The 13,025-nt window shown below is 40.7% G+C and overlaps 1 protein-coding gene across 3 annotated transcripts in view; it reads right to left on the bottom strand.

The window, feature by feature from the left end:
- LOC306831443 (unconventional myosin-XVIIIa-like) overlaps window positions 1-12,550 on the bottom strand; it is a 66,964-nt gene extending 54,414 nt beyond the window's left edge. For 2 of the 3 annotated variants that reach the window (XM_079355552.1, XM_079355554.1), the window contains exons 1-2: window positions 12,446-12,550; window positions 9,771-10,847 (exon numbers count right to left, since the gene is read on the bottom strand). In XM_079355552.1, the coding sequence (XP_079211678.1) occupies window positions 9,771-10,730 (960 nt within the window). In that variant the 5' untranslated portion in view covers window positions 10,731-10,847; window positions 12,446-12,550. Of the gene's footprint in view, window positions 1-541; window positions 565-710; window positions 963-2,031; window positions 2,134-9,770; window positions 10,848-12,445 lie in introns of those variants that run through there. The other variant, XM_079355553.1, reaches the window with a different exon arrangement.
- Window positions 12,551-13,025: the final 475 nt, after the last annotated feature.

Here is a 13,025-nt window from a genome sequence, read left to right as displayed (position 1 = left end):
TATACAGTGGGTGCATGTCTATTTGAATTTTCTGGGTATTCTAAAGTAAATGTTCAATATTTGTAAAAATATATGTTTATGCCTGAGTTCTGTGAAGACGTTTTGAATGAAATTCTAGAGATCCGTAATTCAAATCATTTATCACCTTTAATTAATGAATGGGATAAAGACAAGTGTACGCTGTGTTTCAGACAGTGGACTAAGTGGTGCTCAGTGTTAACAATAAAAAAAAAACTCAACTGTTAAAAGTTCTCTCTCTTTTAAATTCCTGCATTTGTCTGTCTGGAAACAGTTGTTGCCCTGAGAATAATGAACTTCACCTTTTAGCCTGATCTGCACACAGTTTATCAATGAGCTATTTATCATCATCCACTCCAGATCTCCACACATTGCTAGTTCATTTTCCTAAGACCACGGAAGAGTAAATGGACTTCAGGCAACAAGAAGGTCACAGTAATCATTCGTATCCAACTTTTCTTTTTTTACACAGCACAAAAAAGGAATTAGTGCCCAAAAGCATGCATGTGAAAAAGAAACTTACATCTGACTTGTCAACTTTAACCTACACAAAAGGAAAGAACACAAACAATAAAATCAAACCAAACATTCAGATCGCCTCTTTTAAGGAACATTTAAAATATAAAATCAAACAGCAGCATGCATTGCAAAAAAAAAAAAAAAAAAAAAACACCAATATGCAAGACTTCCCTTTTGCTCCCAGAATGAAAAGCGTGATTTGTACGCCATGGTGACAGGCCAGATGTCATGGAACAAGCTGGGGGACGTGGAGACTAAATGTACGGGATGAAGAGAGGAAACAGAGAGAGACAGTGGAGGAGAGGAGGATGCGCCGTGCAGAACGATGAAGAGTTTAAATGTTGGGGATGGATGATGGGATACTTTGCACTTGTGTTCTGCACAGCACAGGTCGAACACCAACAGGTCGGTGGGACCATGCAGCACTGAGGACAGAACACATGGAACATGATGAAATGGTTTGTTATGAACACTACAGGTCCGGATATAGCACAGGTCGTATAACAAATAAACATGAGGATCCAACAAGAAGTATGAAATGCAACCAGGGCTCAAAGTACTCCGTTTACAGTTACCTGCTGGCCTCAGATTCAGTCCATCACTTTATGTATGAAGAATGAATTTTTGTGATTTCATATGTAGTGAAACACACAGAGAATCAGTAAACACTGAAATAGGTGTTGTAGAAAATCAGCAACAATGTTAAAAAGTATTTAGAAAGCAAACAAACATGTAAACAGTACGTCTTTCACTCGTACATGCAGTGTTCTGGAAAATACTTTAAAACTTTAAAAACTTTAAAAGCTTACAGTATCTTCACTATGAAACTACCGGAATGCTGGATAAGAAGTCATTTAAAGTCTTGTTTAAGTACGTAAATATGAATGTAGTGGAGCTGCAATTAAACTACTGGCATGAGTAGAGACAACACACACACACACACAACACTGGTATACTGTATATCCCTTCTCTCAAATAGCAGAAAAACATGCAGCTTGTTGGCTTCATCAGAGGGTCTAATACGATTTGAGTTTACAGTTTAATGTGCGTAAAAAAAAGGTCTTGAACTCATTGAGATAACAGTAACAATGTTTAGCCCAGCAACATGTTTCACCAACCCCGGCCCTGCTTTCATCAGCGTAGACTCCTATAAATAGTTTCGGCAGCAAAGGAGGCCATTCTGAGATGCCAGCTGAGCCCGAATGGAACTAGTAGGCAGAGCATGGACACCCTGAGTGGTTTTCACTGCCTGTCTCACACACCACACACACCACACACACCACACACACACACACACACACACACACACACACACACACACACACACACACACACACACACACACACACACACACACACACACACACACACACACACACACACACACACACACACACACACACACACACACACACACACACACACACACACACACACACACACACACACACACACACACACACACAAAGTCCACCAGAGGCCTGAGCCCATTACCTCCTCTACAGGCCTGGTTAACCTTCCAATCTTCAAGCTGGGGCGTCAGGGCCGAGGCAGGGTAGGAACCGAGTCAGCAGAGAGCACACGCTCACTAAGTCCTGAGTGAGTGGGAGAGCAACCTCAGGGGCGGGGTCACAGTCAGCACAGCCCAGTAACGCTGGGTTATGTGAGAGGAGCTGGGCAGCAGGATAGACCAGGGACAGCTGCTGAAATACTGGGTGGAGGGGGGCTATTAATAGAATTTGCAGAACGACATCAATTGACTCCCTGCCACTCTCTTCTCCTGGCGACAGGGAGCCAGGGAGGAAGTAGACTAACATCAAGTGGTATGCAAACTTGCATAAGCTCTTTAAATGTGAGATGTACAAACACTCAAAAAAAAAAAAAAAAAAAAAGGGTAATATGACTCGATAAAAATAACAATCTGAAGACAGAATGAAAAAGCTAAAACTATTGGAGGAAGCTGATCATTACACTGTCTGTTCCATGCTCAGTGAGGTCATCTTCCGATCATTTCCCAATCAAAACCGACCAAATTAGATTCAAGCTCATTTCAGCTTCAGTTTCCCCTCTACATTATAACGTCAAGCACGACATCTGTCTCACTGAGAAGAATCCAAATAATACTCCATACATCAGACAAGAAACCTCTTCAGTCACTGCGAAGGGAGCCTGTTACACCATAGACCCTCCTCACTGTGCACTGACCTGCTGTAGCTAAACATGCAAGCACATTGCCTCAAATATTTGTACAGGATTGGTCCCTACGCCACAAGAGGGAGCTCTGAACTAATGTATGAATTCTTTATTTTCACAGAGTTCATAGGCTTTTTGCTTCAACTGACCTATGAAAAAATAAGAACCAAAAACCAAATAATTTGTATCTGTAGCATCACTCAAAAAATCTAAGTACCTTAAAATGATTTAGTTATATTATTATGATAACTATTTTCTACAAATGTTTTGAGACATGGCGAAGAGGGAAAGCCATGTGTTGCCATAAAACCAGATGGGTAAAAACCTGTGTGATGGCAACTGGCTTGGAGGTAGTTATTCAGCGTATTGGTGCCTTGCAGATAAACCACAAGACGGATGTGTAGCAACAGGCTTGGCAGGGAAAGGATGTGCTAATCTAGTCCTGACACACTGTTATCCCCTTTATACACTTACTAACAGTTGATTTTTTTAAAAGATAAATGGACAAAGTGAAAGCTACTAAATGTATGGATTTAAATTCCTTATTGACAAAAGCATCTCTGACAGAACTTCTTCTTCTCGTTAACTTTCATGTGCAAAAAGAAGACTGTAATCGTCTCGAACGTGTTTCTTCTTCTTGGTAAATCAAAAGCTCACATATTAGCCCTCCTCACAACCAAGGAAAACAAACTCTACAGTCTAGCTGCTCGATCTAGCACAGGCCGTTAATCCCCTGAGTCAGTTGCTGGGACACAGCACCGTGTGGGCTGTTAGTCTACACATGGTGAGAGCAGAGTACAGATTAAAGACTCTAGATACCGTAAACACCGCTCGCTCTTTTCCACTTAAATCCTTCAATATCAAGAAACCTGTTTGGATCAGTTGCATGGCGTTTATACCACAGAATACAGTATATTTGAAATATGTAGTGTTTAAAGACATTCTTGAATTATGCAAAATAATAACTCATGATTCTGTCACCTGTGTAAACAAGGTAAAGCTGAGCTGAACAGACAAAAATGATAAAAACACAGAAGATGTGTGTGTCAAAATCTGAAGAAAACATGGCAAAATCACTTATCTACAATTACAAAATATATCGGTGGAAGAAAATAATTCAGAGTAAAACTAACATTTATTTTAGCAGGTAGAAATCAAGGACACATTTGACTTCAGAGGGTTTCAGGATGTGAACCACATGTGATGCCTTAGAGGCTGAGGGTGCGTGGGCATGCATTCAGGATGTTAATGGGTCAAAGTAAAAATGGCCATGAGAGAGGCAATGTCAACCTCCTCATTAAACACACGGCAGATAAGGAAGCTAACAAGCATTTGATTTCAAACAATGAGTTATTCTGCTTAAAACAGAATCATATGCATTGTATAAGCAAGCAGTGACGTGAATAAAAAACATTATGCAATAGATAAAGAGACTATATGAAAACGACTTCTAATTGTGGTTCAGTTGTAATATATTGATATCATTTTCATGTTGCTAGTCAATAAGCATTTAAAGTCAAATGTCATATCAGCCCTGCCAAAAGACTCAAGAGTAAAATAAAACAACAAGATCTGTGGTGTACAGAATAAAATCCAACCAGTTCAGTATTTTTGGCACCACGTACTTCTCGAGAGCATGCTGAGAAAAAAGTGTGTCAACTTGGTTTCATAATCCCTCCAGCCAATTGACTTCCCTCAACCAACTGGAAAATGAATGTTGGCTCACGGTCCACCTCTCTATACAGACAGTCTACAGTCCATCTCTCCATACAGACAATCTACGGTCCACCTTTCTATACAGACAGTCTACAGTCCATCTCTCTATACAGACAGTCTACAGTCCATCTCTCTATACAGACAGTCTATGAGGCAACAAACAGGGTACCACAGCTCCACTTGCACGCAGTACACCTGCTATTATGCAGCGTAGCATGACCCCCTAAACTGATCAGCGCCTCTGCCTTGTTAAGACACCCAGGAATCGTCGATCCTTTGCATTTGAAGCTCTGCGTCTTAAAACCTATTCATAAATTCTGATTTAAAAATGTAATACAATACTGGATACAATCTGAGTTTGTTCATTGAATAAACTTCAAATTTTGTTTAGTAAAATTCTACTTTTGTAACAGTAAGTTAAATGTATTGGTGATATCTCTACAATGGGATGTCCTGAGGACCACAGACTCAATTAGATCATCGTTGACGTGAGGTGTCTTCCCAGTGTCTATACCAAATCAGGGAAGACACTCAAAGCTAATACAGAAAGGAAAAGCGATCGAGCCTTATTTCATGTAGATAATGGCTGCCACCCAGTGGACAAAAGGTTTATGTGCTCATGTATTCTTACTTATACCCTATTAGGAAAAAAAACATGAAATTATACCATTGTTTTCTCTGTTAGCTTTCATGAAAAATCTGCACATTTTTAAATAAAGGCATATTACATTACAGGATTGGGTTAGAGGGAGGGCCCAGACAGGCGTTAAAGGGCAGAGGAGGGACTCAAACCAGCAGCCAATACATCAAGGACTTTGTCTCTATACATGGGACAATTTCTCTACCAACTGAGTCAAATGGCCATGTTATGTTTGACTTGATTTGTGTGTGTAATGTGTAATTGGGGAGGATAGAGTGCGGGTGACATACAGCAAAGGGCTGGAGTCGAAGATGAATCCAGGGCTGTTTCGTTGAGGACTTTAGTAGTTTTATATGGGGCACAAATTTAACCGCTGAGCTAAACCTGTTTCCCAGACAAATGTTCTCACCAATAAAGTATTGGAATTGAATTTAAAAGCTCAGAAATGCAGTGAGCTATTACACAGTTATTTTATGATTAAAAAACAAAATTAAAAAGCCACTCAGGGTGCCAGTAGCGTAGAGGATAGTGCTTGCGCTCCATGTACAGAGGCTGTAATCCTCTCAGCAGGCGGCCCAAGTTAGAATCCTACCTTCCAAGCTGTGGCTCCTTTTCCCTGCATGTCATTACCTGCTCTCTCTCTATCCCTGATTTTTGACTCTATCCACTGTCCTATCTATAAAAAAGCTTTAAACCTTTAAAAAAAAAAAAAAGCCACTTAGGCAGAGATAATGACAAAGAGAGAAAGTGCTGGACAAACAGGCAAGTGATTAGTGTACTCAGGATTCCCCATGGTCACAGAAACAGCTTGAAATCCTAATGATGTGATCGGATAAAGGAGTGGTGCACGTGTTTGTGGGTGAGCCTCAGAATGAGCTCTGGTGTAAGTTTGGTTAAGAAACTGCTTGAGGCTATTATGGAAGACTTGTGAGTAGTTTTACAACTTTGTAAAGCTTTTAAACAATTCAGTCCGTCCAGAAGCCGGGATGAAACAACGGTCACCTGATTCTAGTTGTTTGATAGGGATTTCTTAACCTTGCTCCATTTGGCACTCACAGGAGGCGTGGGGGTTCAGCTCAGGTGAACACAAACCTCTCCCACATTTCATCTGTTCATGAGTGACATGAAACCCCTTAGAAATAAAATGACAATATGATTGATGTCAGTGTGAAACATAGAATGTGAGCTTCATGCATGACGGACCAGTCGTGTATAATTGAAAACACTTTTTTTCTTCAACTAAAGACAATTTCAACATAAAATGATATGTAAAAATGCAACAGACTGAAGGCTATTTAGTGCCAACCCTCCCTTAAGATCCTTACCATGAACAGCAGATGCCTCCCTATTGTAACAATTCAAACATACAGATACATGTACAGTAGATATAGAAACACAACACACACAGATAAGATGTGACTTTTAGAGATACTGGTAGCTGGACTATCTTATCTCAGGACAGAGCAAGGCTAACTGTTTGCTACTTCTTGCAGTGTTTAAGCTCAGCTAACAGTCTCCTGGGTGTGGCTGAATCATTTGTAGACAGATAGAAGAGCACTGAACACCTGATCGCTCAATCAGCAGGAACTAATACAAGCACATTTGCCAAAGCTATCACAACTTACACTTTAATAAATGCAGTAAACATGTTAAATATGCAAATGTTACATATATAGTTGTCACTGTGTTGCTCTAGATCCAGACCTCACATCTTATTATAACCACCTATAAATAGTGCAGTTGGTTCTAGGTCGCACTCACATGCAATTTTTTCGGTCTTTTAAAATGGTCTGCCTAATGATGAACATCATGATCAGATGAATGTAGGACAAAGCCACTGTAACGTGTCTCTGGCTGTGTACAGATCCAGTGCTGCAGTCTAACTCAGTCTAACTAGTTTTACTAAAAAATATTGGATGAGGGCAGACACACAGACAGTGCACATGTCAAGTTCACACGCGATGTATTACAGAGCGTCTTAGTGTTTGATGAACAATAAATGGCTAGGTTTCATGCGGTCTTCACATGCGTCTAGTGCTCACATCAGTAAAGCATTGTTCAGGTGATCCACACTGTAACATAAGACAAACAGCAAAATGGCATTTTTAGCCTTTTTGGACTTTGTTTCAGGTTTCTACACGTAAGCCAAGTACAATACCATGATTCTTTTTTTTAACTTATTTAAATGCTACAAAAACAGTCCAAGAAGGGGGGTACATAAATCTGCATTAGCAAAATACTTTCACAATAAGTGGAACAAATTAGACAAAGTTGGGGTGGCAGTAGCTCAGTCCATAGGGACTGGGAACTGGATGGTTGCTGGTTCGAGTCTCGATGCAGACCAAAATATGAAAGTTTGGTAGCTGAAGAGGTGCCAGACCATTTCTCAAGCATTGCCTAGGTGCCCTTGAGCAAGGCACCGAACCCCCAACAGCTTGGGGAGGGCCTCCTGTGGGTTGCCCCCCTGCACCCTGATATCTCTCCATTAATGCGTGTCCACAGGTCGTGTTTGTGCATGTGTGTGACTCAGGCCTGTGTGTGTGTGTGTGTGTGTGTGTGTGTGTGTGTGTGTGTGTGTGTGTGTGTGTGTGTGTGTGTGTGTGTGTGTGTGTGTGTGTGTGTGTGTGTGTAAGAAGCATGTTTCTACAATAACAGAGCGTGGAGTCAGAGGTTCCCCTTTGGAATTAACAAAGTGTGTAAAATAAAAAATATAAAAGTGACAAAATCAAATTCATTAATCAAAACATGTATGATCGGGGGGCGCCGATAGCTCAGTGGCAGCGACAGCGCGCGTACCATGTTGCGAGGCTTTACTCCTCGCGCGGGCGGCCCGGGTTCGCGTCCGGCCTGTGGCCACTTTCCCGCATGTCTCTCCCCACTCTCTCCCCCTTTCCGACTCTATCTGTCCTATCAATAAAGGCAAAAAGGCCAAAAATAATCCTTTAAAAAAAAAAAAAACATGTATGATCGAATGTAATGTGTTATTCATGAAGACTCAAAATTTCAGAGAATCTGGGACAACTCTAATGCAGCAGCAAAATGGTGCGTGAACGAAGCAGTGATCATGTGACCTGTGAACAGCCGCTGCATCAGTTTCATAGTCCTTTCCTTCCTTTTTTACTTTTTTATTGACAATGTCAATATGTCTAGCATGATAGTAAGGCTGCATCATTCCTTTCCTCAAATAGTCCCCCGCCTAGTGCTTAGTTTGCCGACTGCATGTAAAGAGGCTGTAGTCCGCAAGCAGCTTGGGTTTGGATCCGACCTGTGGCTCCTTTCCTGCATTTCATTCCCTACTTACTCCCTCTCCCGATGTCTGACTCTATCCTGTCCTGCCTCACAAAAAAGGACGCTACCATCGGACGTCCATTCTTTAAGTGACTGAAACACTGCCTTCAATAATGTACTTATCGTTGCTCTTTCGCGTTTATTAGAATTTTTAAACACCATCATCCTCTCAAAGGGCTTTTCAACACCAAAAACATTATCGTGTATTTCCCTGCTGTTTATTGCATTTGCAGAGGCTTTCAACCAATACTAGAATTCTCTTTTGTTCTTATTTATTCTAACAAAATGTTAAAAAAAACTCTATGAAAGCATTTCTATTATACGTCAAATAATGTTACAAAAAGTTTATCTCAAACATAACCATTCAATACATGAAGCTACAATTCAAGTGTTTGTTGGCCTCTCTAATAAAGAGTTGAACTTGATGCTCCTCTTCTTGTTGCACATGATTATCTTGGTGAAAAAGAACTCAATGGGCTCCCAGCCAAGTCTTACAGACCATATGGCCGTGAGCTGCAGTGGCGTTTGTGCCGTTGTTTCCTTCAGCGTCCTATTGTCTGCACTCAAAGGACTGGGGGAGGGAGGGAGGAGGGGGGGGGATTATATATACACCAGAACACATTTTCTCTTTCAACACACACACACACCCTTAAGAACAAAGCACATTGCAAGTGTCACTATAGCTCCATCCATAAATACAGACATCTCTAATCCACTGTATGTGGATGCAAATTTAGTTAAGAAACAAAGCTGACACAAACACCTTTTTTTAGAAGGATTTTACCCCGGGTATGGTTTCAAACATGCTAGAAAATAAAATGCACTAATCCTAACAAGTAGAAGAGAAGTTACATGAACAGAAAAAAAAAAAAAAGAAATGCCCCAAATTCTCCTGAGAGTGGATATCAGCTGTTATGCCAACCTGATCTGATAACAAAATGTATAAGCCCATAATAAATGGCCAGCTCTTGTTTAGCCACTTTTCAATTCTTCACCAGTAAAAGAACAGCAGCAGCGAATAGTTACGTTCAAAATGCCAGCAATGGAAGCAACATTTCACTGTGAAATCTCCTGGAAAATCCTCAATAAAATAATCCGTACAATAAAAAGTTTTTTTTTTGTTTTTTTGTTTTTTTTTTAATGGAAGAATTTGCGGATCCATATAGGATGAGTATGACAGGGTGTTTCTACGTTAGGTTACTGGAGCTGGTATGGGGAAGTGGAAAACACAGTAGAGTAACACCTCTGTCTTTTAAAAGGAATGGAAACAGATTCCACAATTCTGAAGTGGTTACAAGACCCAAAGTAATATCATAGGAATTTGTTATAAACTAATGTGATGGTATTGGAGAGTCAGAATTAGACTAATTTGGCAATCGTGTTCACAAGTACTTACATCTAGAAGTTCTCTCTGCAGGCGTTGGGTGGTCCTTAGCCAGCTGCGGTTCAGCTCACTCAGTTCCAGAATGGTCTGCACCTTCAGCCGAACTGTCTCTCCAGACTGACGGATCATCTCCACGATCTCATCCCGGCTCTTGCTTTCCACATTGACCCCATTGATCTCTACCAGCCTGTCTCCTGGCGCCAGGCCCAGAGCTCGGTCCTTGGTGCCAGCTCCTGGTTCAGCAAAGTGCACCACGCGACGACACACTTCTCCGTCGGCCTTCCTGTCTAGCATGGTGGTCCTCCGCAAAGAGAAGCCAAAATCCCCAGTGTTTCGCCGCTGGAGCTCCAGCTCCCTGGGATCTGGAATTGGCGGAGCAACAAGTGCAGGCAACTGTAGGTCTGCACCAGGAAAGGTCTTCTCCACCAACTCTGGGATGTGAACCACATAGGCCCCTTTGTGATTGAACTTGGACTTTAAAGAAGAAGAGGTCCAAGTCTGCACGGGAAGATTGTCCTCTCTGATCTTCTGGGAAAAAGACACATGCTTCTGGCCTGCAACAGAATTCAACTTCGCCAATTCCCCAAACTTAGCTGCTCTCTCCTTCACAGAACTGCGTAGATGTCCCTCTGGGCTTTCCCTCACGTTTTCTCCAGAGGTACTGGCATTTATTTTCCCAACATTCTGCTCAAAGTTTCTGTGAAGGCGCTCAGCCTCCAGGTCTGTCAAGTTGAGCTCCATGTTGCTGGCCACCTTAATAGGTATCGGACTAGATATCTCTAACTTGCTCCTAGAGTCCCTCTTGGAGCTTCCTCGGTTCATGTTGAAAAAGCCTCGACGAATGCTCATCTCCTCCAAGCTCTTTAACTCCGCCTGGGACATCCGCTCCTTTTTCTCCTTCTTGTCTTTTTTCTCCTTATTCTTGCCCAAATCCTTCTCCTTCTCTTTGTCTTTCTTAATCAGGTGAAACATGCTTGAACCTTTCTGCAGACTTGTATCCGTTTCCAGCAAGGAAAGTTGGGTGTCATGAAACTAAGTGGAGTTGTTACATGTGGAAGAACAACACTGGGTGCAGGCCTGAGCTGTCATCTGTGGAGAATGATGAGATCCTGTAAGTGGTGCTGCAAACTTGTACATGTTTTTTTTTTAAGCTGTAACTAAACCATCTGAACTTATAAGGCCAATGCTGACATAAAGTTGACCAATTAGGAAGTCTACGAAGTTTACATGAAAAGTATGGCTGTCAGCATGAGCTAGTTAATCACTATCAATTAAAGCCTAAAATAATGCATTAAGTTTCTTGATTGTAATTAATCACATGCTTTTTGGTCCCTTTAGGTGCACCATGGATAAACCTTCACAGTGTCTCACTGTAGTCACCGTGATGAAAAAGAACGACACTGCTGGGCCTTTGAATGCCTCATTTCATTTCAAAGAAACTCCCAGACAGCACAGTTGAGGAGTCAAAAGTGAAATCAAGCTCATGACAATGAACCTTTGACTTGTTTAACCGTTAACCGTGCAGGTTAAGTTAATGTCCTAACCTTCAATCGACCAGAAGTTGTTACTTTATTTTAAAACAGAAGCAGGGTTCAATTCAAACAGGGAGTAAATTACTCTCAGCTTAAGGAATACATGACAAGACCTACAATATTTATTTTTAACAATGGAAAAATGGAATTTCAAATACGCAACTGAAAAGCGATTACTTGTGCCTAATTATTTAAATATTGCAATATGCACAATTTCAATGTATAATTGTTTAACAGTCCTAATAACAAGTAAAGTTGATGTTTGATTCCTCTCAAAGATAATCCTCTGCCTCACACAGACACTGTACACAAGCTTTCCCTCCTCCTCAACCTGGTGTCAGCTTTTAAGCATTTCACAAAATCATGCAATGAGTAAAATTGAATGAGCCGTGCCATTTAGTCCTGCATACCCAGCACTAAGAAGAAAGTAAGTAAGGCAAGTCATTTTAGTTCATTATGAAGACCTGTAATCTCCGTATTAAGTAGTAGTTTCTGCTTTTTATTTAAGGGTTTTTAGTATTGAACTTCCAAATGTTTTTGTTTTGGTGATATCATAAACCTTTTTCCTCAAAGGTAAACAAAACAGACATGGCACACATGTATTCTCTCAATTCCATTCCCTGACAGTTCTCTACCTGCACCCGACGTTGCCCTATATACAGACACTGAGATTTGACCTTATCTGTCTTACTGTCATATCTCTGGCATCACCTGTAAAGTGATGCAGAACATTTTGTCATGTGTGCATTTGATTCTCTGTTGAAGCTGCATGCCTTGTACGAACAATAGCCTGTAAACAGTAAATTCCCACTTAATCCACACTTAATCACGCCTCAGGAGGTCAAGGGAAATGTGAAAAAGCTAAAAGCAAATGACATTCCCTTTACAATACACAACAGTCCTGTAGCTCTTTATGACTTAAAGCAGCAAAACATTCATGACTTTAGCTTTATTGAACTTTCTGCACAAACAGTTACGCTCGGTTGTTGTCGCTGCTATTTGTCCAGAGCTCTGGTGTAATGCTCTCCCTTTAAGCTGCTTTGCCCTCATTTTGTTGCACCGGTGGCCTCAGAAAATATTTCCAAAGAAAAAATGTAAACACGTAATTCATAAAAACTCACACGCAGCTGACGTGATAATACATGATAAGCTTACCTGTAATTGGTTGAATATAACCGCGTTTTTGACTTGCTTGAAGTTTTCATCATTTTCTCTCTTGGAAATTGTCAGTAGGTGCGTAAATGCACTGGTGATGCCTTTAAATGTTTCCCCGGAACGTCGGATTTTAAAAGATTAAGGTCATTTCAAAACGATCTGAGTTAACAATGAATCTGTATTTGTTTGTTTTTTGCTAAATAAAAACAACAAAAATCGTGATACAATAATAACCTAGTGTACTTATGTCCAATGAAAATAGAAAAAGATTATAACAAAAAACTTCTTTTTTTTCAAAGACTATAGGCTACTTAAGCCATCTTCCAGTCTACTTACATTGCTTCATTACTGTTCATATCTGTGTGGCATGTGACAAAAAAAAATCTTAATTCAGCCTCAACAATAGTAGCTACCAGTAGCATATTTGGTTCATTCAAAAGGAGACGACTGTTTCAAAGTCTAGTTATTCCTAAACCACGAGAAGGCATCACTAGTGTAAACTGGACAGCAGTGACCCCTCCTGGTATTCTTTATTTTCTGTAACATTAAATGTGCAGGTACAGGGACAGGCTGTTTAATC

Source organism: Symphodus melops, assembly GCF_947650265.1.
Source record: "Symphodus melops genome assembly, chromosome: 11".
Taxonomy (NCBI): Eukaryota; Metazoa; Chordata; class Actinopteri; order Labriformes; family Labridae; genus Symphodus; species Symphodus melops.
Note: the sequence above shows the minus strand (reverse complement) of the source record. Positions and strands in the feature narration are given on the sequence as shown.